The sequence below is a fragment of the Malurus melanocephalus genome, unplaced genomic scaffold (genome assembly GCF_030028575.1).
Source record: "Malurus melanocephalus ecotype Western Australia unplaced genomic scaffold, MMel_1.1 scaffold_391, whole genome shotgun sequence".
Lineage (NCBI taxonomy): Eukaryota > Metazoa > Chordata > Aves > Passeriformes > Maluridae > Malurus > Malurus melanocephalus.
This window is the reverse complement of record NW_026623623.1, coordinates 675,252-698,015: the sequence shown is the minus strand read 5'-3', so window position 1 is coordinate 698,015 and position 22,764 is coordinate 675,252. Positions and strand designations below refer to the sequence as shown.

General features: G+C 55.7%; 1 protein-coding gene across 1 annotated transcript; it reads right to left on the bottom strand.

Moving 5' to 3' along the window:
- Positions 1–9,684: 9,684 nt before the first annotated feature.
- SNTA1 (syntrophin alpha 1) lies at positions 9,685–22,690 on the bottom strand. The gene is made up of 8 exons (XM_057379174.1): positions 22,401–22,690; positions 19,946–20,131; positions 13,143–13,341; positions 12,847–13,054; positions 12,643–12,773; positions 11,199–11,395; positions 10,939–11,126; positions 9,685–10,689 (listed from the first exon to the last, which is right to left on the bottom strand). Exons 1-8 carry the CDS (start codon positions 22,663–22,665, stop codon positions 10,597–10,599), a joined length of 1,467 nt encoding a protein of 488 aa, XP_057235157.1. The 5' UTR covers positions 22,666–22,690; the 3' UTR covers positions 9,685–10,596.
- Between the last annotated feature and the right edge of the window lie 74 nt (positions 22,691–22,764).

Sequence of the window (22,764 nt, the reverse complement as noted above, 5' to 3'; positions counted from 1 at the left end):
AAAATTCTCCCTCCTTGTTAAAAATCCTGAGCTGTTCCAGTGTTACCCTGAGATCCAGGCTGTGTCCAGACTGAAGGGACTTTAGAGGGGGTGGCAGGGGGACAGACCGAGCCCCCACACCCCCCCTGCTGCCACCAACCACCAGCAGCCACCTCCCACCCCTCTGCTCTGGCCGCGTTTCAGGAATATTTTTATAAACTGCGCTTATTTTGCAGTTTATAGATGTGCTTAGGGATCTAATGGGAGGAAAAAATGCCACTGATATTTTGGGATGCCTGAAACAGACGCTTCTTACATTTCCAGAGCCCTGGGATCATTTTGGCTAGAGCCACACACACTCTGGCCCATTGCTGGTGGCTTTGGATGCAATTTTGGATTTGCTCTCTGATGGAGAAGGGAGGTATTTATATATTTATGTGTTATATATTTTTAATATTTTTTTTAATATATTTATAGCTCTGCTGAGCTGTGCTGGGCATTAACACCACCCTGGAGCCAAGAACTTCAATTCCTGCTTTAGGGCTAAAATACCAAGGATATTAGTGCCACCCCACGAGGGGAAAGGGGAGGCTGAGGAGGTTGAAAATCGTGTCCAGTGAGACCCAGAGAAATTTCCCCSTTGGCTGCAGGATATGGAGGTGTGGGCTCAAGCCCAGGTTATGGGGCTGGGATTCCTCAGCTCCCTGCTYCTGGTGTTTTGGTGGGAATTTGAGCAAAGCCACCCCAGCACAGGATGCTGGACATGGCACTGGCCACAGGGGCATTGTCAGGGACYCTGCAGGCATCTTGTGCTGCTCTTGCTTCCCTCCAAACATAAAAGTTGTGGGAATGACCATCCCTCCACTCTCACTGCCCTGAGCTGGGACCTGCTGTGGGGTGGTGGAGCCAGGCTGCAGCGCATCCCCAAGACCTGTGTCACCCGTGGGTCTCAAGAGATCTGGGATATTTCCTCCAAGATATCCGTGGGATGGCTTCCTTCTGCTGCAAGGAGCCAAAGGGTTTTCTCTGGGCAGCAGATTCGGTCCCAGGTCTGTGCCCTGCCCTGGAGAGRGAGCCCTGGTGCCAGCAGCATCCAGCGATGCCATCCCCCGTCCCTCTGCACTCAGGGGGATCCAGGAACACTCCCGARAGTTTTGCAAGAAGAGATTTCCCGGGATAGTGCTGCCAATCTGCCCTGGGTGGGTGCGAGTGTGTGGAAGGGTCACCACAGTCAGTGCAGGAGGAGGAGGAGGAAATCACAGYTCCCAKATTCACAGGATCATGGAATRTCCTGGGGTGRAAGGGACCCGCAAGGATTGTGGAAATGCAGCTCMTGGCCCTGCACAAGACAGCTCCAATAATCCCACCCCATGACCCACAAGGGCATCCCAGTGGCAGAGAGGATGCAGTTGATATTTTTGGGTCAATGTTTCCCTTTCTCTTCATTCGTGGGTCAAGTTCCCCACTCCACACTGCAGAGAGCACCCAGAGGAAGGGTTCAGGCTGGGGGTGCCCCACGGTGGGGTTTATACCCCACACCTCGGTGCTGTGAGCAGGCAGGACCCTGAGATGCCCCAGACTGAACCCCAAAACCCAGAGAGAAACAGCCCCAAAATGCTGAGCATTCCCAGCACTCCTGTGGCTGCCAGGACATCCCTCCCTCCATCCCTCCCCTGTGCTTCAGCTCTGCTCCTCCACGGACTGTCCTGCAGCCACCAGGACACGAGATGTCCCTTGTCTGAGGGTGCCAGGCCATGGGGACATGGATCTCCATCCAGCTCCACATCTGGTTTTCCCAGGGTATCCCAACSCCGCCTCCCACCCAGGCAGGTTCAGACACCTGGAGTTTCCCACTGAGCAGATCACCCCTTGCCTCTTGCTGGGTAGAAAATCCTGGGTATCCTATAGTGAAAAAATTGCAATTTTTTTCTTCTCTCTCTTTTCCCAAAGTTTTCTGCAAACACATCCCTTTTTCCCCGTTGGGGAAATGCTGACTTGCCAGCACTGCTTTTTAGCCTGTTCACAAAATTCAAACCCARGAAAAGTTCAGCCAATATGCTTGTTCCTCACAATTTTGTCTTTGCCAAAAGCTCAAAGCCTTCTCCAAAAGCTGCTGAAGCTCAAGAACTGCTTTGGGACTGCAAGTGTGTGGGGGATGTGGTGCCATGAGGATGTCCCTGCTGACCCCAGGGCTCTGGCTGCTGCCAAAGCTGGTGGCTTTGGATGCAATTCTGGATTTGCTCTCTGATGGAGAAGGGAGGTATTTATATATTTATATATTTATATATTATATATTTTTATATATTTTTAATATATTTATAGCTCTGCTGAGCTGAGCTGGACATTAACACCACCCTGGAGCCAAGAACTTCAATTCCTGCTTTAGGGCTAAAATACCGAGGATATCATGAAAAGGGGAGGCTGAGGAGGTTGAAAATCTGCCCCCGTGCAGCCCACCCTGCCCTGCACCAGCACAGCCCCTCCATCTCCAGCCTTTTCCAGTGGATCTGAAGCACTCCAGGGGCACATCAGGGTTCAGCTCATCCGTGTGGTCTCCCAGCCTGGAGGAGGGGGAGGCAGAYGAGTCCTGGGTCACAGAATTCCCTGAGCTGGAAGGACCCACAARGRTCAGCAAAGTCCAACTCCTGGATGTGGCCATGGGATTTCTCCCCATCCTCCTGCTGGGGCTGCATCCCCATCCCTGCCTGGAAGGAGGCAGAACTGCTGGGATCACTTTCTGGGCTCCTCTGGCTCGTTCTTCACTTTGCTGCACAATATTTCATCATCCACCTCAGTGAAATGTATATTTCCCTTTTAAGAGCTCTCCTAGAATAATATATTTTTTTATTATCGTGACAGTGAGGGCTTCTGTTGCCATGGCTACGTGCCCTTTGCTGGAGCAGGAGCTTTCTGGGTATTGGAAATTCTGCAATTTTTCCTGATCTACATGGTTTTATTTTATTTTATTTTAATTTGATATTTATTCCTATTATCATCTGCTGAAACAACAGGTCATTTATATTACATATGGATGTGTCACCAGTGCGGCAAAACCTTCAGAAACAACCTTCTGCTTTCAGAAGGAAATTTTTGGGGAGGAAAAAAATCCCCCATGCAGCATTGATAATATATAATAAAACAAAACCACAGAAACTCTGAATAGGTCTCATCTGTATCTCACCATATCACACATTAAATCCCATTTCTGGACTCCTGAATGAGTGTTATAAAACCAAGTCCAATTTTCTGTGCTTTTCATCCCRTTGCTGTAAAACAAACCTTTCTATTCTGGTTGTCAGTTGAGCCCCACTCCGGTCCTGAGCCTCTTGAAACCTCATCTATTTTAGAACACAAAAAGGGAAATTAAATAGATATTTGAAATTGAGATACAGATGGATGAATGAGTGGATAGATAGATGATAGATAGATAGATAGATAGATAGATAGATAGATAGATAGATAGATAGATAGATGATAGATAGATAGATAGATAGATAGATAGATAGATAGATAGATAGATGATAGATAGATAGATAGATAGAACTACTCCATTGTTTACTCCATTGTTTCCTTACAAAGTGCCATAACATTTACATTTGGAAAGGGATCACAGAAGGACAAGGACATTACAGGGACTTTCCCAAGTTTTTCATCCCTTGGGATACTCCACGGTGCAGGATTGTGCTCTGCTTATGCTGTCAACACACRCTGGGAGGAAACAGGGATGTGCCCATCACACAGAAAGGGAAACTGAGGCACAGAGCCAACCCATCCCTGCTCCCAAAGCAGAGCTGGAGTGAAAACATCTGAATTTCTGCTGAATTTTCCCCCGGTGTTTTTAGTGACAGCATCCAAACCGCTGCCTCCTTGTTTCAGGGTGAGGAGCATGACCCAGGTGTCACCTTTGGAGTTTTTCTCCTCTGTTTCATCAGGATCAGGGATGCTGAGTGGAACCCATTTTTCTCCCCTCCCCCTGTATTCTCAACTTTTACTGTTMTTTTATTTTTAACTAAAAATAGTAGAAATGAGTGAAAGCAGACTGACATCACATAGAAACTCCTGAGAGAGTAAACACTCCAGAAACTTTTTATTTGCCTACAAGGCAAAAGGTTTCTTACTGAAGGCTTAAAAGGAAGCAGATGAAGTGGGATGCTGAGTGGATTTATCTGGAGCACAAGGAGAGTCCCGGAGTCCTGGGAGGGGAGGTCAAGCTCCTGGAAAACGTGTGATGGCAGGGAAACAGCAGCTGGGAAAGGGAAATAGGGCCCAGCCCCAYGGAGAAACAGGAATATCCTCATCTGGTGATGGGAAACCTGGTACAAGGTGTTTAAATTCCCACCTGAGCCTGGTGGAGACACCATTGCTGCCAGGAACGGGTGTGGAGAGGCAGAGGGAGGTGCCAGTGCTGCTCAGAGAGACTGGGGAAAAGGCTCCGACTGAATTGAGATGTCCCACATGGGCACAGCATCTCCCTGCCCACACCATCCCACTCTGTGACCCCCAGACAGGCAAATTCCCCCCTAAATGGATGAAAATCTTCCCCATTGGCCGCCCCACAGAGTTTTGGGGGAGAATCTCCCTGAAAATATTAAATTATTCAAATTAAAACTTCCCCCCCTTCCAGTTTGCTTTACCTCTAATTCCATCGAGGGTTATCCATGACTCATTTCTCCTGCCATCCAGGAGATTCCACATCACACTCTGTTCCCATGGAGAAGAACCACCTGTGAAGGGCACCCAGCACCCAGCACCAGGGAGGCAGGAAAGGAGGAATGTTTTCCATAAGAATGAGAGGTAGAGGAACATGGGAGAAAGCAGCAGGGACTAGGGAAATTATCAATTATCTGGTCTTTGCAGTTTGGGGGCACATCTCTGCCTTCAATCCCTGGTTTCCAGCAGCACCCACAGAGCAAGATGGGGTGTTTGGATGCCCAAACCCACATTTGAGAGCTGACCACATTGAAAGTGCAATTTTTAGGTGCAATCTGATAAAAGTGAGAAATAAGCCTTTTWWAAAAAAAARAAATTGCTTTTCATAGAGCCATGGGATATCCTGAGTTGGATACAAGGATCATTGAGTCCAGCTCCTGGCCCTGCAYRGGACACCCCAAGAATCTGTAGCTGTAGACACAAATGGTGACCCCAGTTCTTATGTCAAATCCTGATGGGGTGGCCCTACACAGGAACACATTGGAGCTTCAGGGACGCAGCACATGGAGCAATGCTGGGAAAATACAGCAAGAGTGTTTTGGATAGCTCGAGCCCTGTTTTCTATAATTTAAAAAAAAAAAAAAAAGTATTAATTCATTCAAATGCTGTATTAGCAAAGGAAGAAAAGGCCCCTGATTTGGAGCATTTTGAACTGTTAACACCTATTTCTGGGATGAGGCTGCTCCTGGGCAGGGGARGGGGAGCAGTGCTGTCCTGGTTTGCAGCCCAGCTGCTGTTGGGGTGAGGCAGAAGGAGTATGGAACATCATGAGCAGCAGCGTGGGAAACCTTGTCCAGACACTTTCTGAATGGATTTAACTTCATAAAGGGGCTCCAGTGGGAAGTTATCCCATGGGAGAAGATGCTGCATGAAGACAAGGGGAGCCACAGTGGGATGGGTGCAGGACCTGGGGGCTCCCAGGGATGCCTGGGCTCTCAGCATACCCCACTCTTTCATCCTCAGCAGGCAAAAACCACTGATCAGGGCTCAATTCCTGCAGAGATGGGGCTGGAAAAGACAATCCCTGACCAGGGATGTGCACAAGGATGGCACAGTCAAGTTACCACCATGCGGCACACAGGGCTGTGGAGGGATGAACTGAGGGATGCACCAAGGGATGCATCCAGGGATGTGCCAAGGGATGGGCCAAGGGATGCACAAGGGATGTGCCAAGGGATGCACCAAGGGATGCATCCAGGGATGTTCCAAGGGATGGGCCAAGGGATACATCCAGGGATGTGCCAAAGGATGCACCAAGGGATGAGCCAAAGGATGGGCCAAGGGATGGGCCAAGGGATGGGCCAAGGGATGTGTCAAAGGATGGGCCAAGGGATGCACCCCGGGATGTGCCCAAGGATGCACCAAGGGATGCACCCAGGGATGCACCAAGGGATGCACCAAGGGATGCACCAAGGGATGCACCAAGGGATGTGCCAAAGGATGCACCAAGGGATGTGCCAAGGGATGCACCAAGGGATGTGCCAAGGGATGCACCCAGGGATGCGCCAAGGGATGTGCCAAGGGATGTGCCAAAGGATGTGCCAAGGGATGTACCCAGGGATGCAACCAGGGATGCACCAAGCAATGTGCCAAGGGATGCACCCAGGGATGCACCCAGGGATGCCCCACAGGATGCACCAAGTGCTCATTTTCCAAGCAAGGATTCAGCCGAGCCTGAACGAGAGCAAACACCCTCATTACCACCTCGGATCACTAACATTTAACGCAGCTTCCCCGCTGCCGCAGGGCTCCCTCCTGGGTAAGATCTCTCCTGTTTACATCCATCAAATGCCAAAGCCAGTTTCCTCATGCCCTGATGGAGTGATGTCTGTGGGAYCACATAAACTCCAGGTGAATATTGACTTTCCAATGACACTGTTCTAACCCAAATACCACCTGCTGCACCGGCCGGCCAAAGGGGGCCGACACACCGGCGATCCAGCAGAGGAATTATTTGATTCCCGTGCCCTGCAGCATGCTGTCTGCCAGGAAATTTTCATTTGGTCTCTCCAGCTCGAGAACCAATTGTAAATGTCAGCACTAAAYGCTCAGATTTAAGTGTTGGGTTGTCTTGTTTGATTACGGCGCTGAAAGGTCAGAGCTGACTAATGGGAAGTACAAGCGGTGTCGGGAGGGAAACTGTGTTCTGCCGGGGGTGAGCAAACACCTGGGGACAACCTAATCACTCTTCCTGCTGCATCTCTCTCTTCCCTCTCCAGCTCCTTCAGGCAGGGCTGGTTTTCAGCTCTTTCAAGCTAGAAAAGCCATTTGTGGGGAAAATTCCTGCTTGTGACGTTGGTGCTGGGGATGCCAAAAACGCTGGGATTCCCCATGGAGCAATCAGAGCTCGCCTGGCCCTGGCCTGGCWGGATTTGCTTCCAAAGGGGAAAGGATTGCTGCAGAACTGGGCTGCTGCCACCCCCACTGGCATCACCCACCTCTCTCCATGCATGGCTCAAGTTGGCATCAAAGTGGTTKGATGCCAAAGCCGTTGTGCCTCCACTTCCATCCCAATTTTGGCCCTGCTCTGGTAACCAGCATCCCAAAAGCCCCATGGAGAGAGCAAAACAGGACTATTCTCCCTCCTCCTTTCYCATTCCCCACCACTCACACACCTTTAAATTCCCCTTTCCCCAAGYTGTTTCAGTAGTGGTGACCAAATAAAACTCCAGCTGCCTCAAAGTGACCGAACTGAGGAAATCTGCGTTTAACCTGAGCCCATTGCCATYATCCCAGCACCATAAGCACAGTTCATTCTATTTATTTAAAAGCTGCTTTAAAAAATATTAGTCCTCCTGCCTGGCAGAATAAAGCTCTTAGGAGCTTCTGCTCCTCTCCAGGGAATAATGTGATGGCCCCCAACAGAAATCACTTCATACAGATGTCATCCTCCCTAGGGATTCAGTCCCTGCTGCCAACCCCAAAATCTTCCCTGGGCAGAGAAATTCAGTGATTCCAGATGTCTCTGCACATTCACATCAATGAGAAATGGGAAGTTTAGGAAAACTATAGGTTTTAGGGAATAATTGCAATGTTTTTTTCTCCAAGACTCTGGGGTCTGTGAYGAGCACTGGCCTTGATTCTTTGGCACCAGCCTGGAAAAGATTCAGTGTCCCCAGGAGGCTCACAGCACCTCTCCAGGTATCTTCCCAGGAATCAAAGACACTGCTGGACTTAGGGAAAGATCTCCAGCTACCTGAACCTCCTTCTTCTGCAGACTGAGTCCCCCCAGCTCCCTCAGCCCCTCCTGGTGCTTCAGATCCTCATTATGAGAGGCAGTCCATTCATAGCCCCCTTTGTAGGGATAGTCTTGTAGAAAGGATCCTGTCAAGCAAAAGGATGGTGCCAGAAGGGTGAAGAGGCAGAGAAACCACCATAAAATACAGGAGGGGRAAAAAATCCACACACCATCATCAAATGCAAAGAAATCCAAGCAAATAAATATCCCCAAACTGAGCTATTTCCTTCCCAGCTGAGGCATGGAGCAGCAGCACTGGGAAAGTCAAAGCAGTTTGTGGTCCATAAGATTAATAGGAAATCTGCTCTGGATTGGGAGCGATTCCCTCTTTTATTGCAATGAGCCCCAAAGAGTAATGACTGCAGGGCAAAAAGAGAAAGGTAAATTGCAGTAATAATGTGTTTCCTTGTGCTGACATGCTTTTGATCATAGAAAAATACACCATATGCTCCTAAATTACTTGTTGTATTGATTTAACAGTTAGGAACGGGGGCAGGGGGCATCTCTTTTTTTTCTTTTGCAAATCCATTTTGCGAGGTCTCCGGGAAATCTGACAGTTATGTGCAATAAAAAGTAAAGGCTTGTTCATCATAAAAAAATCCTGCTGCCAGCCATGGGGTTGTGCTGGGAGGAATGGGACATCCCCTTCCTCTCCATCACCCTGTTCTGTGCAGCTGAGTGCAGAYGCACCCCGTAACAACTATTTCTTACACCAAGTAAGCTGTTCCTGTGCTGCTTCTYCCYTGTGAGAGTGWTGAGRCCCTGGCACAGGGTGCCCAGAGAAGCTGTGGCTGCCCCTGGATCCCTGGCAGTGTCCAAGGCCAGGCTGGACAGGGCTGGGACAGTGGAAGGTGTCCCTGCCATGGCAGGGGGTGGCACTGTGTGAGTTTTAAGGTYCCTCCCAACACAAATCTATGGTCAAACCACACACACCTCACTGCCTTTGTTGCTCTCAATTTCTATGAATTTCCTTCCTTTTGTTGCAACTTCTGCCCCTGCCCCCCAAAGGCTGCCACAGCATCAGGGTCCCTGCATTGGGGAGCAGTTCTGCTCACGGTGAAACCACGTGTGCCACTCCAGCATCTCCCTCAAGAGTCCCCCCTTCACAGGGCAGCAGGAAGTCTGACATCATTAAAAATCACAGAATCAGAGATTCAGCRTTGTAAGACAACTTAGASCTCATCCCATCCCACCCCTGCCATGGCWGGGACACCTTCCACTGTCCCAGGCTGCTCCMAGCCCCGTCCAGCCTGRCCTTGGGCACTGCCAGGGATCCAGGGGCAGCCACAGCTTCTCTGATATGATTYTGCTGTTAAGCAGTTGCTGCTCCTCTGCCTGCAGCCTGTGTGTTTTATTCTCTGACTAATGGCTTTCCTGGGAGACTCCAGGTTCCCCCGTGGGCAGAGCCAGGACAAAAGKAGCTTAACCCAGCACYTGGCACTGMAATGATGCAAACAGAGCCYTTTCCCATTATCCCAACAACYTTCCAAGCCTCTGCTGCTGCTCAKSMRGSMRSYKSYTTTWMYKRAAAAAATGRAAATATAAAAAGCAAAACAACTTTTTTGAGTTTGGAAATGATGCCCRCCCTCTATTGAGAATCCCAAAGCACAGGGAATCTAAACCCATCTGATATCACCAAAGCTGGTGCTGGCATCAGCATGTCACTCTCTGTCACTCCCAGCACAGTGCTGGGTACCTTAAAAGACTTTCTGTCCCCATCTRAAGCCCCCTGCAGTGTCCCCAGCACCCCAGACCTGCATCACCAGCTCAGAGCAGCCTCCAGGCAAACCCGTTCCTTCCCCTGGTGGAAAACACCCCAAGGCTCAGCCCAGGCATCACCCACAAACTGATTTTCTACTTCACCAAGTGAAACCAGGAGACAGATCTTGGCTCCTGCTGGTTGTGATCTGCAAAGTTTATTTAACCCCAAAAAACCCACACTTTCATGCAGAATCTTTTGATTCATAAAAGAAGTTATTCCGCAGCAGCCACCTGACAACCCTCCCCCCCAAACCGAGAAATAAAGTGACCCCAGAGTGCATAAAACCAAACTAATTGTCCAACTCCAACAGAGAAAAGTGGTTCCTATCCTTCCATACAAGATGGAAAAAWTTGGCAAACACAGCTGATCTTACAGTTCCTGTCCCTTAAGCACTTTAGAGCTGGCTTTGGCCTCCAGCCYTTGGGTTGCCTGTCTGGAAAACAGRCACAGGTCCCTGTGCTGCAGGACCTGGGGACTCTCGGAGGGATCCAAGCCAGGTGGGGAAGAGCTGCTGCATCAGCGTTTTCAGGTGGGCAATATAAATATAAAACATGGATACAAATGGGTTCTTTGTACACAAAATATCATCTCTCAAGGCACTGGGGTGATGGCCACGTGTCCACTCGTGGGCTCCCAAMGGGCTTCTCTAGCCACYGAGGAAGGAGGGGAAGAAGAGACCRRAGAAGTCCTGGTGCTGCCATCCAAGAGGGGTTTGACCCCAGCGCTGCCCCCAAACGCCCCGGGAGGGGTTTCTCCCGGTTGGATGGCGCTTTTCCTTGATGGAGGTGGCGTGATCCCACAGGGGCTGCAGTCTCCTTGGGATGGTTCRGGGCTGGGTTCGGCCAGGAGGGAGATGCATAGATGGGCCTGGGGCGTGGGCTGCTCCGCCCCATGCTGTGCTCCCTCATCACGCCAGCAGCCCCAGCCGAGTCACCTTGGCCGACAGAAAGGAGTGAATGATGAACACGATGGTTTTGGGGCAGGAGTGAAGGTCCAATTGCTGCAAAAAAAAGGAAAATAGGGATGTTTGCGATGTGGAGGGCTGTTCCCRCAGTAACCAGCTTTCAGTTGGGGACCACCCAGAGTTCCCCAAACCCACCACAGCCTCCCTGGRAAGGGGTGTGCACCCTGGCTGGGTTGGGCAGATCCCCATGCCAGGCAGGATGGGTGCTGTGAGCAGGGTGGATGCTCTGTTCCCCCTCTCCCSCCAGGAGTGTGGGTGGGGATGCTGAAGGCAAAGCCAACTCACAATCTCTCCCTCCGGGCCTCCAAAGTCCAGGTAGAGCATCTTGGTGCCATCATCCGAGGACATCTGCAGCTTCTCGAAGGGCTGCTGGAGCAGGATGGTCCTGCTGAGCCCGGGCTCGCTGGTGGAGATGGTGAAGCCCTTGTCGATGTGGACGGTCAGGGTGCAGTCCTGCCCTTTCCACGTGCAGGCTGGGCACACAACGGGACAGGGGTGAGCCGGGGGTCCCACCGCACCTCCCGACCCSCCGGGCCCCCGCTGACCTGCCGAGACCTCCTGGGCCAGCTCGGCGGCGCCGTGGGTGCCGTCCACCAGCAGCCGCGTCCACAGGGCGAGCTCTCGGGGGCTCTCCAGGCTGAAGAGATGGGTCTGCACGCCCAGGCGGCCGCCGGCACGCAGCGCGAACGAGCGCTCGGCCTCGTAGGGCGCCGAGCCCTTGGCCGGCCCCGAGTGCACCAGCCTGCGGCACGGCCACCGCTCAGCGCCGAGCCCCGCACAGAGCCAGCACTGCCGCGATATCGCCCCTCACCGCTCCCCAGCCATCCCAGCACAGCCCCAGCACAGCCCCAACACGGCACAGCCCCAACACCGCACCCCGCACTCCCTCAGTGCTGGATCGCCCGAGTGCTTCACCCCAGCACCACACACCGCAACATCCCGGCACCCCGCACGGCTCCTGAGCACCGCACCGCCTCAGCACCGCTCCTCACACAGCCCCGGCACAGCCCCGGGCCCGCATCCCGCACCGCCCCAGCGCCTCATCCCGCYCTGCTTCGCATCCCATCCCGCTCCACATCCCGCACCGCTCTCAGGGCCTCATCCCGCTCTGCTYCRCATCCCGCACRGGCCCAGCCCCGCATCCCGCACGCCCTCAGCGCCTCATCCCGCTCCGTTTCACATCCCGGARGCCCTCAGCACCTCATCCCGCTCGGCTCGGCGGTGGCTGCGCGGCGGGGCCGCCAGGGGGCGCTGCAGCCCCACGGATGAGGCCCTCAGCGCCCGCCCCGGGACCGCCCGATCCCCGCCCCAGAACCGCCCGATCCCCGCTCAGGACCGCCCGATCCCCGCCCCAGAACCGCCCGATCCCCGCCCCAGAACCGCCCGATCCCCGCCCCAGAACCGCCCGATCCCCGCCCAGGACCGCCCGATCCCCGCCCCAGAACCGCCCGATCCCCGCCCCAGAACCGCCCGATCCCCGCCCCAGAACCGCCCGATCCCCGCCCCAGAACCGCCCGATCCCCGCCCCAGAAACGCCCGATCCCCGCCCCAAAAACGCGCCCCGAACCCACGCCCTCCACCCTGAAACCCTACCCCAACCCCGCCTCGACACCCGGCCCGAACCCCGGCACCGTCCCCGGGACTCGGCACCACTGTCCCCACTGCCCTGACACCACCCCTAGACGCTGTCACCACCCCTGCGCCCTAAACTCCCGTGCCATGCCCTCGGACACTGTCCTCATCACCACTGCCCTGCCACCAACTCTGGGACTCTTATCTAAACACCTCAAACACCAGTCCCTGCCATCACCCCGGGGCTATGCCCTGACCCCCAGCTCCTGCCACCATCCCTGCTCACTGTCACCACTTTGGCAGTCTGATCCCATCCCTGGGGTTCTGCCCTGACTGCCAGACCCTGCCACTGCCCCGGTCACTGCCAGCACCMTGTCCCCGCGCAGGGCAGGAGGGCTCTGAGCTGGTGGCCCCTACCTGGTGGCGATGAGGGGGTAGCTGTGCGTGGGCTTGCCCAGGGCATCCCGGCTCTGTGGAAGGCTCCCGTACAGCAGCAGCTCCTTCTCCGTGAGCACGGCCAACAGGTTCCTGGTGCCGGCACTAGGGAGCTGCAAAGGGACCGTGTCAGGGTCAGCATGGTGGCAGCACGGTGGCACGGGGTGACAGGAGCTCGGGGGGTACCTGCTCGGTCAGCCAGCCCACATGCTTGACCTCYCGTCCAGCCACGGTGCCAGCCCCCGCCAGCTGCACCCGCAGCTCCTCCTTCACCCGCGGCAGCAGCGCGGCCGCGTTGGCCTGGATGGCGCCGAGCCACGACTGCGCCGTGGCCTCGTCCTTCGCCCGCAGGAAGAGGGCCACGCGCCCGTCCGCAGAGCACACCTCCAGGTACCTGCAGGGACACGGCCCCCATGGGTCCCCACTGCCCTCAGCTCCCTGGAACCGCGGGGGCACCGCCAGCCCCAGCGCCACGCGCTGACCTGTGCTCCGGGTCGGTGGGGAGGCACTTGCGGGACACGTAGCACATCTTCAGAGGGACGCTCCGGCTCTCCCGGAGCTCCCGAGCAGGCAGCAGCGGGGAGGATCGCTTCTGCTGGCCRGCAGGAGAGGGGTCCCAGCTGACCGTCGCCCCCGCTGAGGAGTTCTTGAAGTAGGGCGAGATCTCCTTCATGTACTTCACTGGAAGAAAGGCAGCACCAGGCTGAGGATATGGCACRGACCAGGGCAGCCTCGTCCGGCCCCACTGAAATCTCCTTTGCCCTTCCTGTGGCAGAGCTGGTGCAACCACCATCACCTCCCCCGTAGGCGCTGTGGGTTCCCTGCCCCTGCAAGAGCAGGGAGGGCACTGGTGGGCAAGGTCACACATGGAGTGACACAGAATCACAGAATGGTGTGGGTTGGAAGGGACCTAAAAGCTCATCTCATTCCAAGCTCCTCATTCCATGGRCAGGGACACCTTCCACTGTCCCAGGCTTCTCCAAGSCCCRTACAACCTGGCCTTGGACACTGCCAGGGATCCAGGGGCAGCCACAGCTTCTCTGGGCAGCCTGTACCGCCCCACCCTTACAAGACACCTTGTACCCTCCCACTACCTCAGCCCCACCATCCCATTCTGGGGAGAGCTCCCTAAGATGGATAAAATCAACCTTTCCCCCTTTTTCCTTCCCTTCAACCCAGATCAGTTCACAGATCCGGCTTGAGCAGTTCCCTGGGGCAGCACACRCAGCCAGGGGTGGGGAATGGGAAAGAGTCCCAAGCCAAAATTACACAGTTTAAACTGTGCTAGTACAGCCAGTCCCRCTGCCAGCTGAGGAACAGCTCTCAAATACCCTGGCTTGGCACCAGRAAAAGCCTTGCAGAGCATGCTATCCACTTGCACAGCCCGGTGTGCTTCAAACCAGGGACAAGAAATCAGTCCCCAGCAAACCTGGCTCCAGAGCCAGAGCCTTCAGAGCCACGCTTGGATGGCAGCTGGCTCCAGAGGTTTAGGGGAAGGGGGAGATGAAAGGCACCACAAATTGATGGGGCCCCACAGCCACATCCTGAATACGAGTTTGGCAATTCTGGCTAAAAAGCTCCAGAGGAGCAGGCGGGATGCCAGTCCTGGGCCTGTCCTGGGGCAGCGTGGGACCAGCTACTGACTCCCGGGACAGGCTTCCCTTTGGAGGCCTTAGGAAAACACCACGGGACAGCCACGTGTCTGCAGGCACGTCCYCAGCCGTGCTGGCTGGTGCCACTGCAGGCCCGAGTCAGCAGCGTGGGTGGCAGGATGGGGGACATGAGCCGGGCTTTGCAGCCAACAGTTGTAGGTGGCTGGATGGGCCCAGCTCCATCACTGCAGCCAAGCCTCAGAGGCCTGATGTGCTGCCAGGAAGGAGYCCTGCTCCCACCAGGAAAGAGTGTGCATGCAGGACTACCCAATCCCAAACTTCACCTGGCCACCAKTGCCCATTTCCCACCCATCCTCCCCAGTGGTCGTGGCCTCAAGGCGGCCAGAGCTCCAGGACAAYRCTGTCAGGCACAGGRTGGGATTGCTGGGGTGTCCTGCTGATGATCCTTGTGGGTCCCGTCCCTCTCAGCCCATTCTGTGCTCTCCCTCTTCATTCCTACCCCACTGAGCTCCCTAAAGCCTCTCGATGCCGACAGCCCAGCAGGAGCTGCGGGGAGCCACAGCCCCGTGGGTGCCCTGCGGGACAGGGCTATAAATGGCCACMGGGCTGTGCCACGTGGGCCGGGTCACCCTGCAGTGGCCTCGGGGCCAAGGCGGCGGCAGGGGGCCACCAGCCTCGTGCCCTGAGCCTCCCCTTACAAAAATAGCCACGTTCCCGCAGGCATGTGAGCCGCGCTGGGCTTGACCCGAGCCATTCATCTTGGCAGCAGGGCCCTGCCATTATCCCGGTGCCTGGGAACTAATTGGAGCTCAGAAAGATGCCATTGAGCTGCTGAAACCCGAGCGGTGTCCCTGCGCCAGTGCCTGGCTCCCCGGGCACGCGGGGGACGTCACCGGCGTTGGCTGGGCGGTGGCAGGGTCACGTCCCCAGGGAGCCGTGGAGAGCGGGAGCAGTGCCCAGTCCGGGACAGGGCACAGGGGATTAGGCAACAGGCAGCGTGTGTGTCCCTGGTATGTGGATTTAAGGAGGATTTCAGGCTGGTCACAGAACACGGGGGTGTCCTGAGCCAGCTSACAGAGCTGGGATGTGCTGGAGGCTGCGATGCTCCCCCGCCAAGGCCAGGCCACCATCCCAGCAGAGCTGCTGTGCCCTCCAGTGACCCCAGCACTGGCTTCACAGCAGGCTGACTTAGACTTTTCCAAGTCCCTTCACTATAGTTGGTATTGAATGGAYTCATTAATTACCTCCATCTCATTAAAGTAAACAACTCACACTACATCATGCATCACCTACTGGTAACTGTAATTTTTGAATTGTTTTTTCTTTCTAATTAGCACCTTGCAGAGCTGGGGCTCCTACCTGTTCCCTGGCAGCCTGCACTCTCCAAAAACCACTGCACAGAAACACAGCCTGGCTGCAGCTGACTTAAAGATGCCTACAGCAGGCACACAGCCCTTAGTGGCTTCTGGGCTCACCCACATGGCCCCCAAAACCATCTGGGCTCTCCAGGGAAAAAGCTTGTCCCACTGATCCTCTCCAGGGCAGAGGACAGGGGACAAATAGGACCTTTAACTGCTCAGCGGTTTGTGCTGAGGAACACTTTATTTTGGGAATCTGGGGAACAGAAGAAGTGTCTGTGCTTCTGGCCACCCATCCCATGCCTGGACAGCATCTCTGCAGGGGCATGGTGGCACAGKGGCTCCCAATCACTGGAGCATCCCATGTGCCCTGAACCCTGGAGGGAACTGCACCAGGGACACGTTTAACCAAAGGTGTTGTGTCTGCCTTTGTGTTGCAGCTGGTTTTTTATTTTTTCTCCTCAGCATGCCAGAAAGGGACAGACCCATCAAAATTCCTTGGTTTTACTTCTTTGGTACAAATTCTCCCCTCCATCAGCCCACCCCTCACAAGGATGGAGAAAAAGCGCAAAGCAAGCATTAACCAAGCACAAACCAAGCATTGCTGGCACCCTGGATGCTGAGTCAGCATAAGCTGCCCCACACACCCCCAAAGCTCAGCTCTGCTCAGAGCCAAGCCTGCAGGCAGGAAAACAGACAGGGCAGGTTCAAGAACACCCTTCCTCCCACTGCTTGGGTCATCAGCATGCTCTGCTTCAGACCAGAGGTCACAGCATGGATTCAAAGATGAGGTTCCAGACTRCACTGCTGKTCAGGGGTAKGATGGGTACAGCTGTTTCTCCTGCMAAAATCCTCCCWGCAGCATCTACACATCTCAGCGAGGCCATCACATCAAGGAATCTTCCAGAGAGGTACTGGAGATCCAGTGCTGGCCCTATAGAGATGCTAATCCCATCTCCAGCTTGTCCCTCTATGCCTCAGGATTAATGATGCAAAATTAGCACGTTAAACTGGGGGGGCTCAGGAAAAACACATCCTGCAGAGGCACCCTGAAATGGCCKGCAAACTCCAAGCTGATGCTCTGATGTGCTTCCAAAATAGTCAACACAATCCCCCAGCATCCCACCCAGGATGGGATGTGTGTCCCTGGCTCCTAACAYGAATGCAACAGCAGCTGCTGTCCCCCCTGCCTCAGCTCAAGTCCTGTGCAAGGGGGGAAATGCCATGGGATGCTGCAGGATGAGGTGCCACTGCTGTCCCTCCTGCCCCAGGGCCCTGTCCCAGCACTCCCAGCTCTTTGCTAAACATTCCCCTGTGCTGCACGGACAGCAGGGAGATCACGGGACAACCCTCCCTGTTGCCAGGGGAGGAGAAACAAACCCAGGAAACACCCCAAGGAAAGCAAAGCTTCAGAGTGCRATGTGTGGAGGAGGCAGATGTGTCCCCTCACCACCTCTGCATCATTCCTGGAGCAGATCCAAAGCCTTCCTTCCCRCAGTTATGACAAGCAGCACTCCAGAGAATCCCCAGCCCCACTCTCTCCCAGCACCCATTTTTGGGAATTTCAACCTTCCAAGCTATTCCTCAGCCAAGCAAATGCCAAAGAGCAGAGACAGCCCCAGGAGCACCCTGTGGCCAACAAGCCCCAGGCTGCCAAGGACATGAAACACCCATTGCTGCCCCAACTCCTCCTCCCCACTGCTCTCACTTCTCCCCCGGTGACAATACAGCACAGGGGCCTCACCAGGAAAACCACCCCTGTCCCCAGCACCCTTCCCAGGGCAGTTGGAAGGATGTTTATCAGCCYTTCCCCTGCCATGGAGAGTGTCTGGATTCCAAGCAAAGAAAATAAGGAAAAAGAAATACAAGGGAAAAATAAGGCAAGGGAGAGCAACTCTCCCCRAAATAACAATGTAATATAAATACAGTCCAACTCCTCCTGCAAATACCAAGGGAGTAGTTTGGCACATCCAAAAAAAATCTTGGCAGGACACACAGAGAGGTATCTGCGTGTCCTCACGCCTGGGCAGCAATGACACCCAGGAGCCTGAAGACAAGCTGAGCAGCCCAGGGTGAAATCTGGCACATGGAGCCACTGCTGATCCTCGCATTAAAACACATCACCTCCCAGCTTGGCTGCTTTGGGGAGACTCACCCGAGCTCAATGCCCTGTGAGGAGYTGCCAGCTCTCCCAGTTTTGTCACCTGCTGTAATCCCATGGGCAAACCACTCTAAAAACTGCTAATCCCAGCAATGACTGCAGCCAGGAGCAGCAAGGAGTGAACAGACACTGGCTGTGCCAAACTACTCTGTTTTAGCACTTACAGCACCGTAAGGAAAGCTGGAGTCACACCTGGCACCRCGCAGGCACCAGAAAGTGTCTAAATGATGTCAAGCTGCTCTTTTTAAAGCTCTGCCTTCTCCAAGCAGGAGAAGGGAGCAGGGAAACCTCTGTTTAACACCCTTCAGGCACCTCCAGCCCTGCTTCCTGCCCCAGAGCAGGGTGCTTGGCCAGCCAGCTCTGGAGAGCCAAGAGGGTGGCAGATACAAGGCAGGGGACATCCTGTCCTGAGGCAGGGCCACCAACCCCACAGGGCAGTGACAGCCTGACAGGGACCATGACACAGTGCCAGCAAACCCAAACCAGGAGAGGATAGAGATGTACCACRTTTATCAGTGACACCAGTGATCAGACGAGCAGCAGAGACCCCTTCCCTGCTGGACCTCAACAACATCAGCTACAAACTCCTCCCAAASTGCCATGGTGGGAGCCAGCCCAGCCCCACTCTCCTCCAAGGGTACCTGCCAGRAGTTTTAATTAATTAAGAAGCCCAGAGGGTCATACCTGAGCTCAGCAAGCTACAGCAAAGGCCCTGCCTGCAGCTGCCTCCCAGGAAGGGGACCTGGCTCCCAGGGGATGGAGGAGGGGTCCGGGGAGAGAAATTGTTCTCTCCAGAAAGGGCAGCTCCTCTCCACCTCTGGCAGGACCTTTGGCAGAAAGGAAACCCACACCAAAGGATGAACAGAAAAATAGAAGGAGGGTGGTCCGAGAGCAGAGGTTCCAGGCAGGAATTTCACAGACTCACAAAGAAAGAAGCTCTTGTATTTCTCTTTGGTCAGAAGAAAAAAAAAAACAACAAAACCACCCCACCACCAACCCTATCTGCTCTCAGCAGCTGTGCAGAGCAGCACATTCCTCCAGCTGAACTGTGGTCCTGAGGCTCCCAGGAGAGGAGGAACCCACAGCAGAAAGGGCTGAGCGAAGCTAAAAATGAAAATCTGGAGCTGAGACAATCTGGRGAAGGCGCAGGAAAGCTGGAGCCACGGTGGTCACTGGCAGCACAGCACACAGAACTCTGCTCTGTGCAGGGACAGCCCAAAGCACTGCCCCCACATCAAACCTCCCTTTGGGATCTGGGAAGGGCCCATCGTGCCAAGACCCCCCCTGTTAAACAGGGGCTGGTTGGAAGTGAAGGGAGGGGAAGGGTCCTGTCCTGAGGGACAGATCTGGGATGCTCATCTCAGCTGGCCGAGCAGGCAGAGGGTGCGCAAACACAGACAGATGTGATCTGAAGGGGAACCAGAGAAGAATGGGGTCTGTCCCTCAGGGCTCCCATGGTGCCAACCTATCAACCCTCACCCAGTCTGCAAGTGGGGCTCAGGGGGCTCCTGCAGCGTGCCAAGAGAGCCTGTTCCCAGAATGGTGGAGGGTGCACTCCTGAGATGGTTGTAGCCACAGATACCAGATCTGGTGGGGTTCAGCTGCCAGGGATCCCCTGGGTGGGCAGCTCCTGAGCAAGCCCTTCCTCACCCTCCACCTGCTGCTCCTGCCTGCCCAAAACCCAGCCAGCAAACCCCAGGGTGCWCAGCAGGAGTGTGGAGCCACTGCACCTCCTCCCCACTGGCATAAAGCTACACCAGCCAGGGATGTGGGTTTAAATTAAAACCATGGGAAAAACAGAAAATATTTTCTATTGCCCCAGGAACTGCAGACGTYGGGGTGATGCTGTGCAACAGAAGAATCTCAAACCCCAGAAACTTGTCCCACACCTCCCACTGCTGCCTGCCCGCGGTCCCACAGTGGGGAGACAGAGCCTCTGGGCATGGAGCACTAGCACACACATTCCTCCCTCTGTGAAGGGAGACAGGGAAATCCCAGCAGTTACCTCCAGCTCTCTGCATGAGCAGACAAATTACTCTGCATATGTTGTTTTCCATTTGAAAGGCTATGCAAATGCAGCTGCAGATGATATGGCACTCCGTGTCACCCCAGTACAGCAGGGCCCTTCCCCCCATCATACTCTTGTCCCCTACCTTCCAAGATCACTTCCTTGCCCGTCTTCTTCAAGGCCTGCACAGCCTCATCGTGCGTGGCCTCRGACAGGTCGGTGCCGTTGACGGCGAGGATGGCATCACCCACGTACAGCGCCTCRGTCTGATCTGCTGCCAGCCCCTTAAAGATCTTGGAGATCAAGATGGGCATTTTATTCTCTCGGCCACCTTGAAATAGAAGAGACAGGGAGCAGTTGTGGCTGTTGGAACACTCGAAGGAGTGGGTGGGAAGGGGGATGCTCTGGTACCAGATGGTCCCAGCAAGGCTGAGCCTTTCTCCTGGCACTCAATGTACTGTGCCAGGTCAGCCCACTGCCCACTCCCCCAGATACCCACAGGACACCTGTACCAACCACAGCGGCCAAAGTACCACGAGGCTTTACAGCAGATGAAGTGATTGCTCCAAAACCACTCAGATTGGTCACAGATTATTCACAGAGTGAACATGTATCCTGGCCATCTCCCCATCAGTTTTGGCAGGAAAGCATGCCTTTATTTGCATTATTAATCATGTGTGCTGAGCAACTATCCTGGCTCCGAGGACTTCATGATCTCAGCAGATAAGACAGCTGAACGTTTTTGGAGAGGCCAAAGAGGCAGGGAGAGGTGAACCAACCTGGCTGCGTGCTCCTCTCCACACAGCAGCTCTGTTTACCTGCTGCTCCCCGCTCTCCCGACTAAAAGAATGCAATTCAAACTCCCGGCGGCTCCAGATCAATTTACACATTGACTTTTGAACCCGCCGGGAGATCCGAGCTGCCTCCGTGCCAGGCAGTCRGGATGCAGCAGCCACTGCCCATCGCAGCCGGGATCAGCAGTGCCCGACGTGCCCCGAGCCCCGGGACAGCCTGTCCCGAGGAGTCTCCAAGGGATGATCCCCATCCCAGAGGGAGATGCTGAGCCCAGCCCGCTGTCACTGCCYGCCCCGGGCTGCTCCCAGCCAGTGCCACAGGCATTTCCTCGCTCAGCCGCCTGCCAAGCCCTGCGAGGGCTCCGGTTATCAGCTGTCAGAGGCCCCGGCAGGGGCTGCTCCGTCCTTGCGGCAGCGGCTCCTCGCCCGGCTGCCAGCGCCGAGAGCTCTGCCAGGGTTAAGAACCTCTGCCAGCCCAGCTCCGGCTCGGCTCCCCGCTGTCCTGCCAGCCCCTCGCCACGTCCCATGGCAGAATATCCACCCCTCGGGTGGCAGCGAAGTGTCCCTGCGYGGAAAACCGCTGGCGCAAGAACAGTGACATGCCAGCAGCCCGGTGAGCAGTGATGTCCTGCCCCACCCTCCACAACACCTTCCACCCMCGGTTTGGATGGCAACTACTTCTTTTCCACATACGTCACTGCAAACATGAAGTTTTAACTGGACCAAGGGAAGTTTCTCCTTTCCTGGGAGAGCCACAGAGCAAGCAATAACTTGGCAGCCAAGGGATGGTTATGAAGGAGAGTTTATGCTTCCCAAAAAAAGGACTGGCAGGCTGGAACATCCTGCAGACACTGCCAGGAGTGTCGATCCATTCCAGTACCCGCACATACACATTGCAAAACCTCCCCACTCCCAGACGGAGCCGGCGGCTGCGTCCCTRTCCCCTCTGAGCTGGGGGGAGAAGCCACGTCAGGAGGCGAGAGCTGCCCTGTCACTGCCCCTGGGGCTGCCGAACCCGCTGCCTCTCACAGCCACGTTCCGTGACAGCCCTGTCCCTGCCTCTCCGCTGCCCTTTTCATCCTCCTTTCACAGCTTCCAACACGTTTGGAGCCGCGTGAAAAGCGAASGCAGGCAGAGAGGCAGGAACGCCATCCCTGCCCCAAGAAGTTTCAAGCCTGAAGTTCAGGCGAGTCTCACCAAGGAGCGGGGCAGCTTGGCAGGGAAGACAGGCATTGTAACGCGGAGGCTTCCCGCTGCTCGGCTTCCCGGGAGCACACAGCTCCAAGCCCGAGCGCGCCGCTTTCACACCCCAGCAACCGGAGATCTCCAGGGTTTTACACCGCTCCTTTCGTTTGGCGGATAGTTTTAAAGGGSCATTTATTTCCCAGCTCAGGAATACGGGGGGACAAGGACACGCCAGCCCAGCCGTCCCTTTGGCTGCAAAAGGGCAAGTTTTATGTAACCGGGTGTCCCCTGCACCCCACCCTACCCGTGGGTGCGGGGGACAGTGGGAGCCCCYGCCGGCTCCCAAACGCTGGGGACCCTCACTGCGGCCGGGGCACGGCGGGCAGGGACTGGCCGGTCACTGCAGCCCGAGTCATCGCTCGTTTAGGCTGGGAACGTTGCGGGTCCCGTCACTGCCACGTGTCCCCTTCCCTGCCTCCGCTGGGGCTGGGGGAGTGTGCGGACCCCGGCCCCAGCCCCGCTCCCCGCGGGGTTCGCTCCGAGCGAGCCGCGGGACGGCGGCAGCAACAGGTCCCGGCGCCCCTCTCCCCCCGGCGCCCCGCGACCCCCGCCCGGCCTCACCTTTGATGCTGATGCCGAGCCCCCCCACGTCCTGCTTGACGACGCGCACGGTGCGCCTGATGTTGGCGAGCGCCTCGGGCGCGGCGGAGCCCGGCTCGCCGCCGTTCAGCTGCGCCGCCGGGGCCTCGGGGCCGGGCCCGGGGCCGTCCGCCGGGCTGACCCCCAGCACGTCCTCGGCCAGGGTCAGCAGGACGCGGAGCCACTGCCCGCCGGGGCCGCGCAGCTCCAGCAGCCCGGTGCGCGGGGCGCGCCTGCCCGCCGCCATCTTCGCGCGCTCCGCCGCCCGCACCGCCCCGCGCCGCCCCTCAGCGCCCCGCCTGTCCCCGTCCCCGTCCCACACCGCTCACACCGCCCTACACCGCCC